Genomic DNA, 18,719 nt, shown 5'->3' with positions numbered 1-18,719 from the left:
GGCTCGATCCCAGGACCCTGAGATCATGACCTGAGCCGAAGGCAGCGGCTTAACCCACTGAGCCACCCAGGCGCCCTAAGTAATTGCTTTTTACATATGAGATAACATTTTGCAAAATGGAAGTAAGCAAGGAAGAGGTCCTTGTTAAACAATTAATAATGCTACTCCTGGCCAAAGTGTATATTTAAAAGCCTAGGGTTTATTTCATAGGCTGACACTTAACAGTGTGAGGTTATTGTCATAGAAGAATTGGTTGACAAATTTCCTCCTTGATGATATTTCCCTAAGAAAAAGATCCACAGGAAAACAGTCTTCACAAAGGGTATTACCTGTGGATAAAGTCTGGTCAGAACCATTGCTAAATAGCACCTTTAGGTACCCCAGAATGTATTTTGCCATCCAGCTACTATAATGTCCTCACTCTAAAATATATTAATAATGTAATTATATAATGTATTATAGATATTATATATTGTTACATGTATGTTATATATTTAATATATAAGTATATATTCTCTACTTGCTAGACTTCTAATAGTTGGGAACATTTTATATATATATGCACACACACATACTCATATATATACATATAAAATAATACTCTATACTTGGGAACATTATATGTTTGTGCATATAAAACATAATGTATATTACTGTTATAATTTATAATATATATAATATATATATGTTATATATATTATATATATGATGTTCCCAACTATCAGAAGACTAGCAAAGTGGCTTTAGCCATCCAAGGGACTGAGGTGGAAATGATTTGTGTTTGAAAATTATGTAGGGACACCTAACACTTCAAACCTCATTATATGAGAAAGGAGGACAAAGTGTCTTGCACCAAATGGTGCTTCCCACGCTCTTCACCTTCCCATGCTCTTTACCTTCACCTTTTCTTTTTGTTGTCACTTCCCCCCATATGCACCAAGATGCTAGCCCCCTGGGAGCCCATAGGGAAACCCCACAGCTCCTGTGCCTCACCTCTCCTCGGAGGGCTTTGTTAACCCTTTGGAATTGAGTTCGCTTGGCTGCCTTGCAACTCAGCTTTCTGGCAGGTCAAGCAAGTTACAGTTTTGTGAATTATCCAGCTTGTAACAGAAGTGACATCCTACATCTATGTCCTACACAGAAATGGAACTGCAAATCCACACTATTATGTGGCAGTGTCTTAAATAAGACCCAGGTTATTATACACTTCTTTTAAGGACAAGCACTGTGAACTGTTCAATAATTACCTCTTCATTGTTTATCCCTTCACTGGAATCCATTTCTTTATTGGATCTTCTTGCAAATGGATATCCTTGATGTCAAAAGTAATCATTTACTCCTGAAATCTAAATTAATCATTAGTATTATATGTTCCCAAACATATAATAGTTTTCCAAACTGGAAACCAAATAGAAACCAAAAGGTTTCATGGCATTGCAACCAACTGGATGGGAAGATATGTGTGGGGTGTTAAGAGTTTCTCTGTGTAGGTATCAGAAAAAATAGATCTAGCCCCTCTTTTTTTCTGCCCTAGCCAGTCATGAGCTTATCCCTATATGTAGTGATTATAATGCCCCTTTAAAAGAAAGTGAAAGGGGCGCCTGGATGGCTCATTGGGTTAAAGTCTCTGCCTTCGGCTCGGGTCATGATCCCACGGTCCTGAGATCGCCACGGTCCTGAGATCCAGCCCCATGTTGGGCTCTCTGCTCAGCAGGGAGGCTGCTTCCCTTCCTCTCTCTCTCTGCCTACCTCTCTGCCTATATGTGATCTCTGGATGTCAAATAAATATACAAAATTTTTAAAAAGAAACAAAAGAAAAGAAAGTGAAATACTTTTTCTAAAAGATAAAATAATGGGGGCACCTGGGTGGCTCAGTGGGTTGAAGCCTCTGCCTTTGGCTCAGGTCATGATCCCACCGTCCTGGGATCGAGCCCCGCATCAGGCTCTCTGAGCAGTAGGGAGCCTGCTTCCCTTCCTCTCTCTCTGCCTGCCTCTCTGCCTACTTGTGATCTCTGTCTGTCAAATAAATAAATAAAATCTTTTTAAAAAAAAGATAAAATGATGCACGAACTGCAGGGCAAAGGAACAAAGTGAGGACCAAGTTAATGAAACTGTTCTAGCTCTACAGCCACTGGTAGAATTGCTGCTAGATGCTGTGGAGGTCAGAGAGGCTACAGCTTCTTCAAGAAGGGGCTATGTGGAGGCTGTCTGTGCAGCAGAGCCCTGCATGTAGGGCCTCTGGTGTAGAGGACAGAGGTGACACTCCCCAGTCAGGGCAAGGTCCTGCTCCCAAAGGGCCTCCTCTCCTTCTACCCCCCACCATAGATGCCATGCCATCCCCACCCCTGCGGACCTGCTCCAGGATTCTCCTTAAGCACTGCCCATGCCCATTCATCTTGTAGGGTCTATGCTCATTTTCCAAGGAAGAGTCTGGTAGATTATAATTTAAGTGGCTCATGTAACAGGAGGGAATAACTAGCCTAGAATGGATGTACTTTTGAGGAGAAAAATGAGACATGTGTTTCTATTTCAGGATGTTTTTACTGTTAGTGTTGGAAATCTACCCCCTAAGGCTAAGGTCCTCATCAAAGTTACCTACATCACAGAGCTCAGCATCCAAGGCAACAAGGCTGTCTTCTTCATGCCTGCTGCTGTGGCACCCTGGCAACAGGACAAAGTTCTCAATGAAAACATTCAGGTTCGTATGCTTAGAAATTTTTAAAGAAGTTTTTTTGGTGATTTATTGATAGGGAATTTAAAAACATCTAAAATAAGCTAATCTTTCCAGAGGTACCTGGGTGGCTCAGTTTAATCATCTTACTCTTGATTTGGGCCCAGGTCCATGATCTCATAGTTGTGAGATCAAGCCCTGAGTTGGGCTCTATGCTGGGTATGGAACCTGCTTAAGATTCTCTCTTTCCCTCATTCCTTTCTCCCATGCTTCTCTCTCTCTCTCCCCTCTCTAAAATAATAATAATAATAATACATGAAAAAATCTAATCTTTCTGGCATGAAGTCAATTTAATGCCATTTATGCATTTAGATACATGTGATGTTTGTAAAATGAAAAGAATAAAGACACAGTTATGCTCAATAGGTGTATATTTTTATTCTGTTCAGTCACTTTAAAAAATTTTGTGTCTGTACTACATGTTCATTATGAGGAATTTAGATAAGCATAAAGAATGCAAATAAACCAAAGAGGAAAATTTCAACAATCCTTAATTCCATTGCCAGAGACTGTAGAACAAGCTACTGGGTAACAGTTTGTTTCTACTTTGTGTGTATTTATATAAATTGTGTGTGTGTGTGTGTATGCATATAGAGGTATGATGTATATGTGTGTGTATGTGTGTGGGTGTACAACATATAGACATATGTATAGTTGAAAATCTCTGTTAAATTGGTGATAAATTATCCCTGATATCAGTTACATTTTAGAAGTTACTGTGATTCCATGAGCAAATATTCTGTGTCTCAGTACTGGGAAGTGAGACCGGTTGTCTTATTGCTGCTATAGATAGTAGTTTTGGGAACATTACATTCAGCTTAGAGTTCTCATTGTGAAACTTAGTAGATACTTAGTTATACATGTATATTTTTCTTTTAACAGGATACAGTAGAGAAAATTTATATAGAGAAAATAGGAACAAAACAAAGGTTAGTACCAAAAATATAAAACCTCTTAAGACATTCAATTGATATTAGCTTTATGGTTTCAAATATTACTTAAAATTCTATAAAATGACAGCAAGTATTTGTTTAATATTTAAGTTCATAGACTTTTTCTTCTTTTTTGGTAGCTTCTCTTTGAGTATGTCCATTGAGATGCCATATGGGATTGAATCCATTTCTAGTGATACACATAAACTGAGACAAAAGGTTAGTAAATCTTTGTTTTATTTTTTAGGAGCTTTTATTTTAGCATTATTTTTATTTTATAAAGACAATATATTCAAGTGGTTTAAAATTTTTTAAAAATAATGCTAATAACTGGGGTGCCTGGCTCGTTCAGTCGGTGGAGCACACAACTTTTGACCTTGGGCTCAAGCCCCACGTTGGGTGTAGAGATTACTTTAAAAATAAAATCTTAGAAAGAAGAAGAAAATAATTCTAACAACGGCTTCTCTCAAGAAGCAGCAGCCTGGTTCTGCCCTGCATCTTCCAGTCCAGCCTCCAGAGACAGTGAACCACTTTAAATATTTTACCTCCTTTCTGGAGCCCTCTGAAGTTGTAAATGCTCTTTTTTTTTTTTTTTTTTTAACTGCTTGTTCTTGATTCATCTGATTCAAAATCATTTTTTTATTTCCTGTTGTGGTACATGAAAATTTCCTTCTCTTATCTCTCCACTAACCTCACTCACACATAGATTGAAACTCTTCAGAATACTATTGGTCACTCTTGAATGCTCTTAATAATTCAGATAATGTTTTCCCCCTGAGACCTTCCTCCCTTCTGTCTGTCCACTCCCAATGCAGCTTGGTTACCACAGGACATCTGTTGTCCCAGGGCCTTTCTTTATGATTCTTCTTTGTAGGGCTTTTCCTTTTCATCCTCTTTCTTGTTTTTCCCCCTCCATCTGGCAGAGCACAGCCTCTGTTACCTTCCCCGGCATGTGGGCAGCAAGGTCTGCAGCTAGCCTTAATCCATGTGTGAATACTGATCATTTGCTGAGATGGATAATCCTGGGTTGAAAATCATCTTCCTCAGAAAATTGAAAACATTATCTTATAGCTTCCAGTGTGACTTTTGAGAAGTTAAGTGCTATTCTTATCTCCCATTCTTTGTATGTAGTCTGTTTTGTTTTAAGTTTTACAAGAGTTTCAGATCTTCTCTTTTTCCCTGGTATTCTGAAATTTCATAGGAATGTGATAGTCATTCATTGTATGTAATGCATAGCCTTTAGTGCTAGGAAATATTGTTACTTTTTTTTACATTAAATTGTTCCTCTTTCTTTTTTTTTTTTTTTTAAAGATTTTATTTATTTATTTGAGAGAGAGACAGTGAGAGAGAACATGAGAGGGGAGAAAGTCAGAGGAAGAAGCAGACTCTCCAAGGAGCAGGGAGCCCGATGTGGGACTCGATCCCAGGACCCTGGGATCCTGACCTGATCTGAAGGCGGTCGCTCAACCAACTGAGCCACCCAGGCGCCCCAAATTGTTCCTCTTTCCTTCACCTATTGCATTGCCTTTAAGTCAGCTGTCCCCTGGATTGAGCCTCTTGTTTTCTTTCTTTTTCTCTCCTTTGACCTTTGTATTATTTCCTTGTTCTACTTTCTGATTGATATTCTCAATTTTAAACTCCATTCTACTGAAATTTGTGTTTAAACATTCTCATTTTTAATTTGTAAGAACTCTATTCTGTTTTATAAGTACCCCCCCTTTATTAAAAGAATTTATTTATTTATTTGACAGACAAAGATCACAAGTAAGTAGAGAAGCAGGCAGAGAGAGGAAGAAGCAGGCTCCCTGTTGAGCAGAGAGCCCTATGCAGGGCTAGGATCATGACCTGAGTGGAAGGCAGGGGCTTTAACCCACTGAGCCACCCAGGTGCCCCAGTACTCCTTTTTTATAGCATCTTTTGTGTTTCATGGGTACTTTATCTTCTCTTTCTTGTTTCTCTGAAAACATAATATATATATTTTTCTCTTCCCTGGGTTGTATTTTTTTTAAGTTCCTTTTTTCTTTTTCTGGCTTTTTCTTTTTTCGGTTTCCATATTTTGGGTTAGAGGCTTTTTCTCAAATGCCTGGGTGACCTCTCTGTGTTCAACTGTAACTGAGACACAAGAAAGCTAGTTAGGTGCTCTGAGGTGGGTGGAGCTAGTGGACCAAAGACTCTGCAGAGTCTGGCAACTGACTGGCTATTGGGTGGTGAGTCTTGTGGTGGTGGTTTAGCCCTTCTGTGGTTATTCAGAACACCTCTAGCTTATTCATAAAGTATGACTAGGGAGAGTGACTGAAGGGCCCACACATTAGGATGCCAACTTTTACTTCATTCCCCAGTTTGCTGCCCTATATTCCTACGCTTTTTTATGCCTAAAATTCCTCAATGTGGATGCTGTTTGCTTGAATTTTTCTAAGAAATTAATCTTCAGTTTTCTTTAATGAGAGAACAGAGTACTAGCTATTGGTGCTAGCTGCTTGGTTACTTTGGACAGGGAGGGGGCCTGTATTAAGAACTTAGTGCATAGTCTACTTGCTAGTTACCAGTGTTTTCTGCAGTATCACCAGGATATGAGCCTTACCAGGTTGCTGTAGTCCCCCACCAGACCCAGGTAGTAGCTACCTCCACTCTAGCTGCGTCACTTACCATACCTCTATCAACTTTCCATTTTTTAAAAAAAAATTTTGACATCTCTCAACTGCTATTGTCTTTGTTCCTATCCTCAATATCTTTATGGGTTTAAACCCTTTAATTGGTTCCTTTTTATGGTAGAGAATTTTAGGATTTTGCTAAGAAGGGAGGTAAACATATATATTTAGTCTCTCCTTAACAAGAAACCCTCTGCATCAGATAGCTTCTGCTGTGTAACAGTCTCAAAACCTTATGATTTAAAATAATGACATTTGTTATTTCTCACAGTTTTGTGACTTGGATGGGCAGTTCTAATGGGCTGCACTGGCTTGCCTGGGACAGGATAATCTAGAATGGGCTTATTCTAATACCTTGAGGGCGGCCTGGTGTCAGTTGGGGTTATGACCATGTCTCTCTTTATCCAGCAGGTTAGCTCAGGTTCATTCATATAGTTAGTGGAAAAGTTCTCAGTAGCAGCAGAGGAAGGCAAGCCCCATTGCACCAATGTTTTCCAAGCCTCTTGCATCACATGAAAGCAAGTCACATTGTCCAACTTTGGATTCAAGGCAGAGAAATAGGTGTTACCTTCTGATAGGAAGAGATGCAAAGTCACATTACAAAGGAACAAGCACACAGGAATGGAAAGACTTTATGGCCATTTACAATCTATCCCATTGACTTTGTTATTTTAAAACTCATCATCCACATTTTCAAAAGTTATTTTATATTTATGAAAATATAATTTAAAAATAAGGTATAATTATAAGATTTCTGTTGAATTTTCTATTTTTACTATTCTGAGTTCTAGTGTACTACTATATGCTATAATGCTATATCGATATAGTTCTACCTAAATAAATAGATCTGTAATCTTTGGATCCAGGATTTGGACTGTCTCAGACTTCTCAATTTGACTGTGTACATCAACCTTAGAATTTCAGGAGGGTAACTGTTATGATAATGGTCAGGACTTCTAAAAATTTCATAATTTTGGAATTTATTATTACCTTGTTGATTCTTGATGGAGTTAGATAAATTATGCAAGGGTTTGCCACTTGACAGGTAACTGCAAATTGATCATATGTTATTATTCAAATATTTACTTTGTTTTCATTATGGTTTGTTTTGTAGTGCACAGACTGCAAAGCGGTAATTAGCACCGTGGAAGGTAGCTCCTTAGACACTGATGGATTCTCTCTTCACGTTGGGTTGTCTGACGCATATCTCCCAAGAATGTGGGTTGAAAAACATCCAGAAAAAGAAAGTGAGGTATAGTCCTTCTTACTTAAAAATGGGAAACACTATTGAAAAAATATTTCAGAATAGATTACTTAAATTTGGAAATTACTGATAGTCCTGAAAAACTAGCATTACAAAATGTGCTCTCACCACCCCAAGATTTTACAACTGAAAATACTTATGATAGGTCCCCCAATAATGGGTCCATGATCAAAGGAGTGAGACTGATACAAAGCGAAGGTCAAGCAAAGCTTTATTTCGCGCCAAGCATCAAGAATCAAACCGACTGGTTGGGGCTGTCTCTTACAAAGAGGCGACCCCTCCCAGCCTCACAGACTAACTTTTTTTTTTTTTTAAATAATTTTTTTTTTAAGATTTTATTTATTTATTTGAGAGAGAGACAGTGAGAGAGAGCATGAGCGAGGAGAAGGTCAGAGAGTGGAGAAGGTCAGAGAGCGAAGCAGACTCCCCATGGAGCTGGGAGCCCGATGCAGGACTCGATCCCAGGACTCCGGGATCATGACCTGAGCCGAAGGCAGTCATCCAACCAACTGAGCCACCCAAGCGTCCCACAGACTAACTTTTATAGAGCAAAGTCCATGTGGTTGAGCCTGGCCACACAGGTGGCCAATGGGATTGCAACACACAGAGAAAACTGCACAGTCATGCTAGGTCACACAAGGGTGGCCAATTGAACTTCAATTTACCCTAGTAGATATTTGAACTAGCCTATTACCTTGGTCAGAATTGGCACCCAAAAGGCGGGACCCACTCTCCTTGGTAGCTAGGGAGACAGTATGTGTTCCCCACTGATTGGATGTCTCCACCTGGCCTGACCCGCCCTTGTATCTGAGCTTTGCTACCTGGGACTGGTTTCCTGGACTTGCTTTTAAGTAAGTTCCTCTGGGAGGGGCAGGGTCAATCTAAGTTTACATAAATGTAAATATAAGCATTAACAACAAAATGGCTCCCTCTGGCTAAGTAGGCCATTGTATTCTACTTTTTTCTTTGGAGATTAGTCAAATCCTTGACTTTTCAGCCAGTTCTATGTTCTCCTGTTTAAGGGGTTATATTGAGCATGTAAGACTAACGTTTTTATCGCTCTGATTTTCTTTTGTACAAATGACATTAGGGCGTTTATAATGCAGGGGCCAAAAAGTAACATTAGTGTGCAGTGGGTTGATGATTAGCCATTCACCACTTTATATAACCTTTTCCATTTTTCCTAATTCCATTCGTCTAATTTCCCACCTATACTTTTTTGTCTCATGAGGTAACTCAGAAGCTCTTACACAAACAGGAGCAACAATGAACTCATAGTCTTTTGAGTCTTAACTTTAGTCCACAGTCAGCGAGCGGGGTCCATCAGCTGTGGCTTCCATCTCTGGGGGGCATCCTTGTCCTTGGCTCATTTGACATGACCGGAGTGAATCCAGGCCCTGATGCTTTCTACTTTTATTGCCGTGGGGGTGGTCAGGATGACAGTAAATGGTCCCTTCCAGCGAGGCTCCAAGTTTCCCACTTGATGGTGACATATCCAAACCAAGTTCCCGGGTTGGTAAGGATTTGGTTCCACCTCTGTCTCCATCTCAGTGTGGGCAGTTCAGATCCCTGTGTGGGCTCTCTTTAAGACAGACTATAATGCCTGCAGTGACTGGAGTACAGACTGATCAGTCATTTCTGCTAGAGCAACCTCTTGTAGCCAAGGGCAGAGTGTGGGGTGGTCTCCCAAACATTATTTAAAATGGGATCACCTTGTTTAAGTAGGATGTACACCGCACCCTGAGGAGGGCAAAAGGAAGGAGATCCACCCATCCACCGTCTCCAGAATTAGCTTTGTCAAGGTCTCTTTAAGAGTCCAGTTCATTCTCTCTACTTGTCCGGTTCTCTGGGGCCGGTAGGCACAATGTAGTTTCCAATTAGTGCCCACAGCCTTGGCCAATGCCTGTGAAACAACTCACAAATGCAGGGCCGTTGTCTCACCCGATCGTGAGAGGCAGCCCAAACCTAGGAATTATTTCTTCTAATAGCTTTTTGGCTAACACTCCTGCCATCTCATGTTTGGCAGAAAAAGCCTCTACTCAGCCTGAGAAGGTATCTACAAAACTAACATATACTTCTGCCCATATTTTCTGGGTTTCATCTCTGTAAAATCTATTTCCCAATAAATTCCAGGTTCCTTACCTCCTTCTCTTTTCCCTCTTCCCATTCTAATTCTCCCCACATTAACTGCCTGGCATTGAGCACATCTATCAACTACATCCTGAACTATATGCCCTAATTTAGAAACCTGGAACTGCTTGCCTATAAGATCCTTGAGTTTGCGTGTCCCCAAATGAGTACCCTGATGTATCTGGTCTACTAACTTCTTACCTAATCTTTAAGGAAGAATTAACATTCCTCTTTTAGTCTTAGCCTAGTCCCCTTCGTAGTCCAATTTAGCCCATTTTTGTAAATACTTTAAATCTTCCTCTGAATAGTCTGGTTTTTCTGGTAGGGCTGGAGCCAGGAGTATAACCAGCTCTTGCACTGTTTCTTGGGATGCTTGCTTTCCAGCTTGATCTACTAATTGATTTCCTTTTGAAATCAGATCAGTCCCCTTTTGGTGTCCTGGGCAATGCATATCGGCCACCTCTTTTGGGTCCCAAATAGCCTGGAAGAGAGCCAATATTTCTCCTCTGTTTTTAATTCCTTTTCCATCTACTGTTAATAGGCCCCTTTCTTTATAAATAGCCCTATGTATATGGAGAGTAGCAAAAGCATACCCACTGTCCATATAGATTTTGGCGGTTTTATCTTTGGCCATCTGCAGTGCCTTCATGAGTGCAATTGGCTCCGCTTTTTGCGCCGAGATTCCGTGTGGCAGGACTGCCGTCCAGAGTTCCTGCTCAGGGGAAACCACTGCAGCCCCCACATACCTCTTTCCATGACCATGTAGCTACTCCTGTCTGTCTTGTCGGATGTGGTGGGGCAGGGATATCAAGTGATCACCTGTTTCCTGGACTCAGACAGTGAATGCACTCCCTGTGGAGATCAAAGCCTAGATAAGTGTTGTGGCTCTGACAGAACTGTGCTTTCTTTGCTGACACCTAATACCCTTTTTCCTGCAGAGTCTGTAAGAGAGATCTTGTCCCCCACAAACATGACTCATAGTCCTCAGAGGTTATTAGTAAGTCATCAACATACTGTAAAAGAGTGACTCCCAGGTTGGAGGTTCTGTACTCACACAAATCCTCATGTAGGGCCTCGTCGAACAGGGTGAATTCTTAAATCCTTCAGGAATTCTTGTCCAGGTGAGCTGGCCTTGGAATCCTTCCTGAGGATCGGACCACTCAAAAGCAAAGAGGGGCTGAGACTCCCTTGCTAAAGATATGCAGAAAAATGCATCTTTGAGATCAAAGATGGTATAGACCATTCTTTTGGGGCCCAGGAGGGAAAGGAGGGTATAGGGGTTAGTCCCTGTTGGGTGGATATCTTCAATCCATTTATTAACTTCCCGCAAGTCCTGAACGGGTAGTACTCCCCAGTCTTGGACTTTTTGACAGGCAGCAAAGGTGTGTTCCATGGAGACTTGCAAGGAACTAGGATCCCATCTCCTTGGAGGCGGTTAATGTGTTTTCTAATCCCTTCCTTTGCTTCCCAGGGGAGGGAGTACTGCCAGACGCAAACAGCCGTGGCCATTTCTTTTCATTGTACCACCACAGGAGGCTGTCCCTTGGCCAAGCCAGAGGGCTTCCCTTCTGCCCAGACTTCGGGAAACTCAACCTGTAGGGTTTGGAGAAGGCTCCTTTCTCTCATCTCCTCTGGTTCTGAGACTGGCTTGTAAAGAAGGTATTCATCTACTGCTGCCACAAACATATGCACAGTGGGTTATCTCAAGGTTACAGTCATATCTCCTTCGGAGAACTGAATGCCAGCTCGTAGTTTGTGGAGGATATCTCTTCCCATCAGGTTATATGGGGCATTAGGGAGGACCAGGAATCGATGCTTGACTACTCCCAAAGCCAAATTTAAAGTCCTTTCTGTTGTCCATTTATGTCTTTCTGTGCCATTCACCCCTTGTACCCAGACTTCCTCTCCAGATAGTTTTTCCATAGGTTTAAGTAATGATGAAGATTGGGCTCCCGTGTCCACCAAAAAATCAATTAATTTCCCCTCCACTTCAATTTTTACCCGAGGTTCGGGGAGGGGCTCTGAACCATGGCCCCTTCAGTGTCTGGTGGCCAGCATCGCCGTCTTCCTTTTGGGGCACTCCCTGGCCCAATGTCCTTTTTCCATACAGTAAGCACACTGATCTGAATCTAAATCTTCCCGCCTGCCTTCTTTGTGCTTGGGCTTTTCCTTCCATTTACCATCCCCTACCTGCCTTTCCCCTTTCTACTGACCTCTTTCCCCCTGTCTCCTCCCCACCTCATGTAATGCCAAAACCTTAACCAGTTATTTTTGCCTGTTTTTCATCCTCTTATGCATTCCTATTGTTAAACACCTTTTCTGATATTCTGCTAACTCAGTCAGATTCTTCCCTTCAAATCCTTCAATTTTCTGAAGTTTCCTCCTTATATCTGGGGCTGACTGGCAAAAGCAAGATTTACTGCCCTCTGATTTTCAGGTGCCTTAGGGTTGATCGGGCTATACATTTTATAGGCTTCAATAAGCCTTTCTAGGAAAGCTCCCGGAGACTCATTCTTACCTTGAGTCACCACACTAATTTTAGATAAATTTATGCATCTCCTGTCAGCTGAACGGAAGTCTCCCAGTAGAGCCTGGTGGTAGAAGTGTAGGCTTTCCTTACCTTCATCGGAGTTTGGCTCCCAGTCAGGGGGTTCCTTCAGGAAGTAGTCCTCCATTCCCTGGGGATCAAGGTTCATGCCAAGTCTCTCACTTATCACATTATGGGTTTCTCGCATGATGTGATCCCTCTCTTCTGTGTTAAAGAGAGCCATAAGGAACTATTGAATATCCACCTAGATGGGCTGGTGGGTAAGAAAGAAAGTCTCCAAGAGACTAATTAAATCCTGAGGGTGGACAGAAAAGGATTTGTGTTGGACCTTCCAGTTATATATGTCAGAAGAGGGGAAAGGGCTATAGGTAAGGTGGGGGTGCCGTCTTCCATCTGGTGGAGCAACCTCATGGAGAGGTAGCATTGGTAGTGATGGAACCGGTGAGGTGTAGGGAGTCAAAGGGGGATAGAGGAAAGGGGAGGGTTCAGGACAGTTTCCCTGCTTGGTGGTTCCATAGGTGGACCCTGACCGCGTATGAGGTGGGCTGGTAGGGGCGTCTCGGGACCAAGAGTCAGGTTTAGGGGACAGATAAGGGGGGGAAATTCCACATCCTCCACATCCGAAGGGGGTAGGACGGTCTTCTTCCCTTGTTCCCCTTCGTCTCTCTGTTCTGGTTTTGGTGATCTAACCTGCCTTAGAGGGAAAGAGATGGTTTTGTTTGCAGGGGGAAGGTGAGACCTGAGCCATGATGGTGGCTCTTCTATCAGATATCGCCAGGCCATGATGTATTATATTTGGTCTCGATGGAGATCAAAGACCTTACTCTGGGTAGAGTAGATCTGAGCCAAGGCAAACGTTCTTTCTGGCAGCCATCCTGTGGAGAAAATGGGCCACTCTAATTGGCAGAGTGTTTTTAGTTTTCCTGGGTAAAACTTGTCACCAGACTGGGTGGCTTTACCTTGAAAATCCTTAAAATGCTGGAGAACAAGACTTAGGGGTGTCACAGGTCCCTTACTCTCTGCATGCCCCATTTCTCCAAACACAATAAACAACACAACAGACAACAAAAAGGCAAGACAAAGACAGCCGCAGGCCCAGCGATCCTCATCCAGAGCCTGCTGCTGGTAGGGACTTTCTCGGTCCCCTGCAAACACAACAAACAACACAACAGACAATAAAAGGACAAGACAAAGACAACCACTGGCCCACCAGTCCTCACCCAGAACCTGCCACGATGGGGACTTTCTTGATCTCCTGACTGTCTGGGGGACTCAAAACCCCTGACCGCCCAGAGGGACTTGAACCCCCTGACAATCTACCAGTGGAGGTATGGGGCATCCCCGCATCCCCTCCAGCCCTAGGGAGCATGGCTGTGTCCAGCTTCTCCCCAGTGGGCTATTCCCTGGAGCTCAGCAACCAGAGAGACAGACAGGATCCCAAGATCTTACCTCTGGAGGCTTTTCCCAGAAATTCTGACGCTGGCTCAGTTCTTGTCGTTTAATCCCAGATGAGCTCCCAAAGATAGGTCCCCAATAATGGGTCCATGATCAAAGGAGCGAGACTGATACAAAGCGAAGGTCAAGCAAAGCTTTATTTTGCGCCAAGCATCGAGAATCAAACCGACTGGTTGGGTCATCTTTTACAAAGAAGCAATCCCTCCAGCCTCACAGACTAACTTTTATAGAGCAAAGGCCCTGTGGTTGAGCCTGGCCACATACAGGTGGCCAATGAGATTGCAAAACACAGAGAAAACTGCACAGTCATGTTAGGTCACACAAGGGTGGCCAATTGAATTTCAACTTACCCTAGTAGATATTTGAACTAGCCTATTACCTTGGTCAGAATTGGCACCCAAAAGGCAGGGCCCACTCTCCCTAGTAACTAGAGAGATAGTATGCATGCCCCACTGATTTGATGTCTCCACCTGGCCTGACCCGCCCTTGTATCTGAGCTTTGCTACCTGGGACTAGTAGCTAGGGAGACAGTATGTGTGCCCCACTGATTGGATGTCTCCACCTGGCCTGGCCTGCCCCTGTGTCTGAGTTTTGCTACCTAGGACTGGTTTCCCGGACTTGCTTTTAAGTAAGTTCCTCCTGGAGGGACAGGGTCAATCTAAGTTTAGTGCATAAACAACAAAATGGCTCCCTCTGGCTAAGTAGGTCCTTACACTTACGAAATTAGGCTTGACAAACTTCTAAGGTTTCAACCAAATCTCTCATGTGATAAGTTTCTCTATGACTGTAGTTTTTACTTTAATGCCCACCAAAACCAAAATATGCCTTCAGACATTTTCCAGGGACCCAGCAGGAGACACTTTAATCTACAACCCTGAAGATTCTGAAAGTGCCCTATTCTCAGTTCTAGAACCCTCCTAGCTACAGTCCACGAGTAGTCCCATAGGACCTGGTGGATGCTCATTTCTGCACTTCAGGAGATCAGAAAGATCAGATATTCTGCTTCAGCCCCTCCAGGGATGATCAGGGGCCAGTCAACCAACCCAGAGACCTCATGGGAGACATCCACCTGCACCTTCAGAGGCAGGTCTGCAGATCTCAGTTGTAGCTGTGAAACCTGAAACAGTTCCGGAACTTTGCAGCTCCTCTCAATTGTAGTCCAGGATCAGTCTTCCCCTCCCAGGGACTCATCCAGCAACTAGGGAGGAGCCTTCCCAGGGACCTAGTGGAAGCTGGTAATAGGTCTGCTGACTGAGGAGCTATGGACTGTAAAGTGACCTCTTGTCCCAGGCTACTCTACCGAACAAGGTACTGAGCTATCTCAGCCATCCAAGGGACCAGACATGATCCACACCTGACTCCCTGGTAACAAGAATGTCAACTGCAGACCACACCATATACGGAGCAACAGCCTTGAAATTGACTCCAGTCCCGCATAACTGTAGTGTCAGAAGTAATCCCATCAGCCAGGGAATCTGCCAAACTAGTCTGTAAAAACAGAGGTTTTTGCTCCTTGAGATGCACAGAGAACAGTGCAAGGTTTATGTAAATCATGAAGAATTAGGCAAACATGACACCACCAAAGAAGACTAATAAAACTCCTGTAACGGATCCTAAAGAATTGGAAAGCTATGATTTGTGTGACAGGCACCAGGGTGCCTGAGTGGCTTAGTGGGTGAAAGCCTCTGCCTTCGGCTCAGGTCGTGATCCCAGGGCGCTCTGCTCGGCGGGGAACCTGCTTCCCCCTCTCTCTCTGCTTGCCTTTCTGCCTACTTGCGATCTCTGTCTATCAAATAAATAAATAAAATCTTTTAAAAAATTAAAAATCAAGGACAAGGAGAGAATTTTAAAAGCAGCAGGAGGGGGCGCCTGAGTGGCTCAGTGGGTTAAAGCCTCTGCCTTCAGCTCAGGTCATGATCCCAGGGTCCTGGGATCGAGCCCTGCATCGGGCTCTTTGCTCAGTGGGGAGCCTGCTTTCTCCTCTCTCTCTGCCTGCCTCTCTGCCTATTTGTGATCTCTGTCTGTCAAATAAATAAATAAAATCTTTAAAAAAAAAAAAAAAGCAGCAGGAGAATGGCTCATCACATATAAGCAAACACCCCCACGCAGCTAACTGCAAATTTTTCTGCAAAAACCATGAGGTCAGGAAGGAGTGGGATGATCTATTCAAAATGCTGAAAAGAAAAACTGCCAACCAAGAATACTATTCTTTTGGGTTCCTGGACCAATTCCAAGAGGAGTTGGGGGGTTTCCCCACACACTACCACAGAAGTCCAGGATGTTACCATACTTCTGACCATCTAGCTATAAATCAGATTCCCACAAGCCTTTCCTCAGTTTTGATTAACTTGCTAGAGCAGCTCACAGAACTCAGAGAAACATTTTACTTACTAGATTACTAGCTTATTACAAAAGCATATAGCTCAGGCATAGCCAGGTAGAAGAGATGCATAGGACAAAGTCTGAGGAAAGGGTGCAGAGCTTCCATTCCCTCCTCAGGCACATCATTCTTTCACATCTCCATGTGTTCACCAGTGTGGAAGCTCTCTAAAAACTCGTGATTTGGGATTTTTATGATGACTCCATTACACAGGCATGAATGATTAGAATCATTGGCCATTGTCAATTGATTCAGTCTCCAGCCTCACTCCCCTTCCAGAAGTCTGGGGGTAGAACTGAAAGTTCTAAATCTCTCGTCATATGGTTGATTTTCCTGGCAACCAACCCCCTTCTTAGGTGGGGTCCAAAACTTGCCTCATTAACATGAGGTGTCTCTTATTAGAGATACCTTTATCACTCTGATCACTTAGGAAATTCCAAGGTTTGGGGAGATGTGAGGCAGGAACAGTGGACAAAGGCCAAATATATATGAGTTGATCAAATCCATATTTCTTGGAAATCACTATATAGCATAAACTTAGCAAAACTACCCTTCAGAAATGAAGGAGAGACACATTCCCAAACAAAAACTAAGGGAATTCATCACCACTGGTCCTGCCTTATGAAAAATGGCAAAGGGAGTTGTTGAAATGAAAGAACACTAGAGAAACACAAGCTTCTAGTTATGGAATGAATAAGCCAGGGGAATAAAAGGTATAGCATGAGAGTATAGTCAATGCTATTGTAGTAGCATGTGGTGACAGAATGTAGCTATACTTGTGATGAGCATAGCATAACAAATAAACTTGTCAAATTGCCATGCTGTACATAGGAAACTAATATAACATTGTACATCAAGTATACATTAGTAAAAAATAAAATAGAATATCCTGTCAATAGATGCAGGAAAAGTGTTTGAAATTTTCAACACCCTTGAGGCACCTGGTTGGCTTAGTCATTAAGCATCTGCATTCAGCTCAGGTTATGATCCTGGGGTCCTGGGATCAAGCCCCATATCAGGCTGCCTGCTTGGCAGGAAGCCTGCTTCTTCCTCTTCCACTCCCCTTCCCCCTGCATGTGTTTTCTCTCTCGCCGTGTCGCTCTCGGTCAAATAAATAGGTAAAATCTTAAAAAAAAAAAAAAAAAAAAAACCTTTTATGATGAAAGCTCTGAACATACCTCAACATAATAAAGACCATATATGACAAACCCATAGCTAACATCATACTCAGTGGTGAAAAATAGAGCTTTTTCTCTAAAACCAGAAATAAGAGTGCCCACTCTCACCATTCCTATTCATTGTAGTACTGGAAAGCCTAGCTAGAACAATTAGGCAAGAAAAAGAAATGAAAGGCATACAAATGGAAAGGAAGAAGTAAAACCATCTCCGTGTGTGGATAACATCTCATGTATAGAAAACCCTAAGTCTCCACTAAAAAAAACTGTTAGAACTAATAAACAAATTTAGGCAAGTTGTAGGATACTATAAGAAAACTATAGGCCAATATCCCTGGTTCACATAGGTGCAAAAATTCTTAACGTAATAGTAGCAAACGGACTTCAATAGCACATCAAAAGGATCACACACCATGATCAATATCAACATACAAAAATCAATTATATTTCTATGAGCTAACAACAAACTGTTTGAAAAAGAGATTAAAAAAACAATCCCAGGCACCCGGGTCACTCAGTCAGTTAAGTGTTTGCCTTCAGGTCAGGTCATGATCCCAGGGGCCTGGCATTAAACCCTGCATCAGGCTCCCTGCTCAGTGGGGAGTCTGTGTCTCCCTCTCCTCTGCTGCTCTCCTGCTTCTACTCTTCTTTCTCTCTGTCCAATAAATTTTAAAAATATTTTTTAAAAAAAGCAAAAACAATCCCATTTACAGGAGGACCAGAAAATAAAATAAAATACTTAGGAATAAATTCAACCAAAGGAGGTAAAAGATATATATACATTGAAAACTGTAAGACACTGATGAAAGAAATTGAAGAAGACACAAATGAATAGAAAGATATCTTATTATGGAACCACAAAAAAACCTGAATAGCCAAGGCAATCTTGAGAAATAAGAACAAATTTGGATGCATCACACTTCCTGTTTTCAAACTATAGTACAAAACTATAGTAATGAAAACATTATTGTACTGTCATAAAAGCAGACACACAGACCCATGGAACAGATTGGGAGCCGAAAAGTAAACCCATGTGTATATGGTCAACTAATATTTGACAAGGGAGCCAAGAATATTCAATGAGGACAGGATGGTCCTTTCAAAAAATGGTGCTGGGAAAAGTGTATATCTACATGCAAACAAATGAAATTAGGCCCCTCTCTTGAATTGCTCATAAAAATTAACTCAAAATCAGTTAAAGACTTAAGTCTAAGACTTGAAACCATAAAACTCATGGAGGAAAACCTTCTTGAAATAGGTCTTGGCAGTGGTTTTTTGGATATGACACCAAAAGCACAAGCAACAAAAGGCCAAAATTAATAAATGGGACTACATCAAACTTAAAAGCCTTTGTACAACATAGGAAACCATCAACAAAATGGAAAAGCAACCTATGGAATTGAAGAAAACTTCTGCAAACCATATATCAGAGAAGAGGTTAATATCCAAAATATAT

At 42.1% G+C, this 18,719-nt stretch overlaps 1 protein-coding gene across 4 annotated transcripts in view; it reads left to right on the top strand.

The window, feature by feature from the left end:
- Positions 1–18,719, top strand: part of PARP4 (poly(ADP-ribose) polymerase family member 4) — a 141,027-nt gene that overhangs the window by 60,001 nt on the left and 62,307 nt on the right. For 3 of the 4 annotated variants that reach the window (XM_059144154.1, XM_059144153.1, XM_059144156.1), the window contains 4 exons: positions 2,534–2,698; positions 3,614–3,660; positions 3,804–3,882; positions 7,426–7,563. In XM_059144154.1, the coding sequence (XP_059000137.1) occupies positions 2,534–2,698; positions 3,614–3,660; positions 3,804–3,882; positions 7,426–7,563 (429 nt within the window). The remainder of the gene's footprint in view (positions 1–2,533; positions 2,699–3,613; positions 3,661–3,803; positions 3,883–7,425; positions 7,564–18,719) is intronic. The other variant, XM_059144155.1, reaches the window with a different exon arrangement.

This window comes from Mustela lutreola, chromosome 13 (genome assembly GCF_030435805.1).
Source record: "Mustela lutreola isolate mMusLut2 chromosome 13, mMusLut2.pri, whole genome shotgun sequence".
Classification (NCBI taxonomy): Eukaryota; Metazoa; Chordata; class Mammalia; order Carnivora; family Mustelidae; genus Mustela; species Mustela lutreola.
This window is presented reverse-complemented; position numbering and strand designations above follow the sequence as displayed.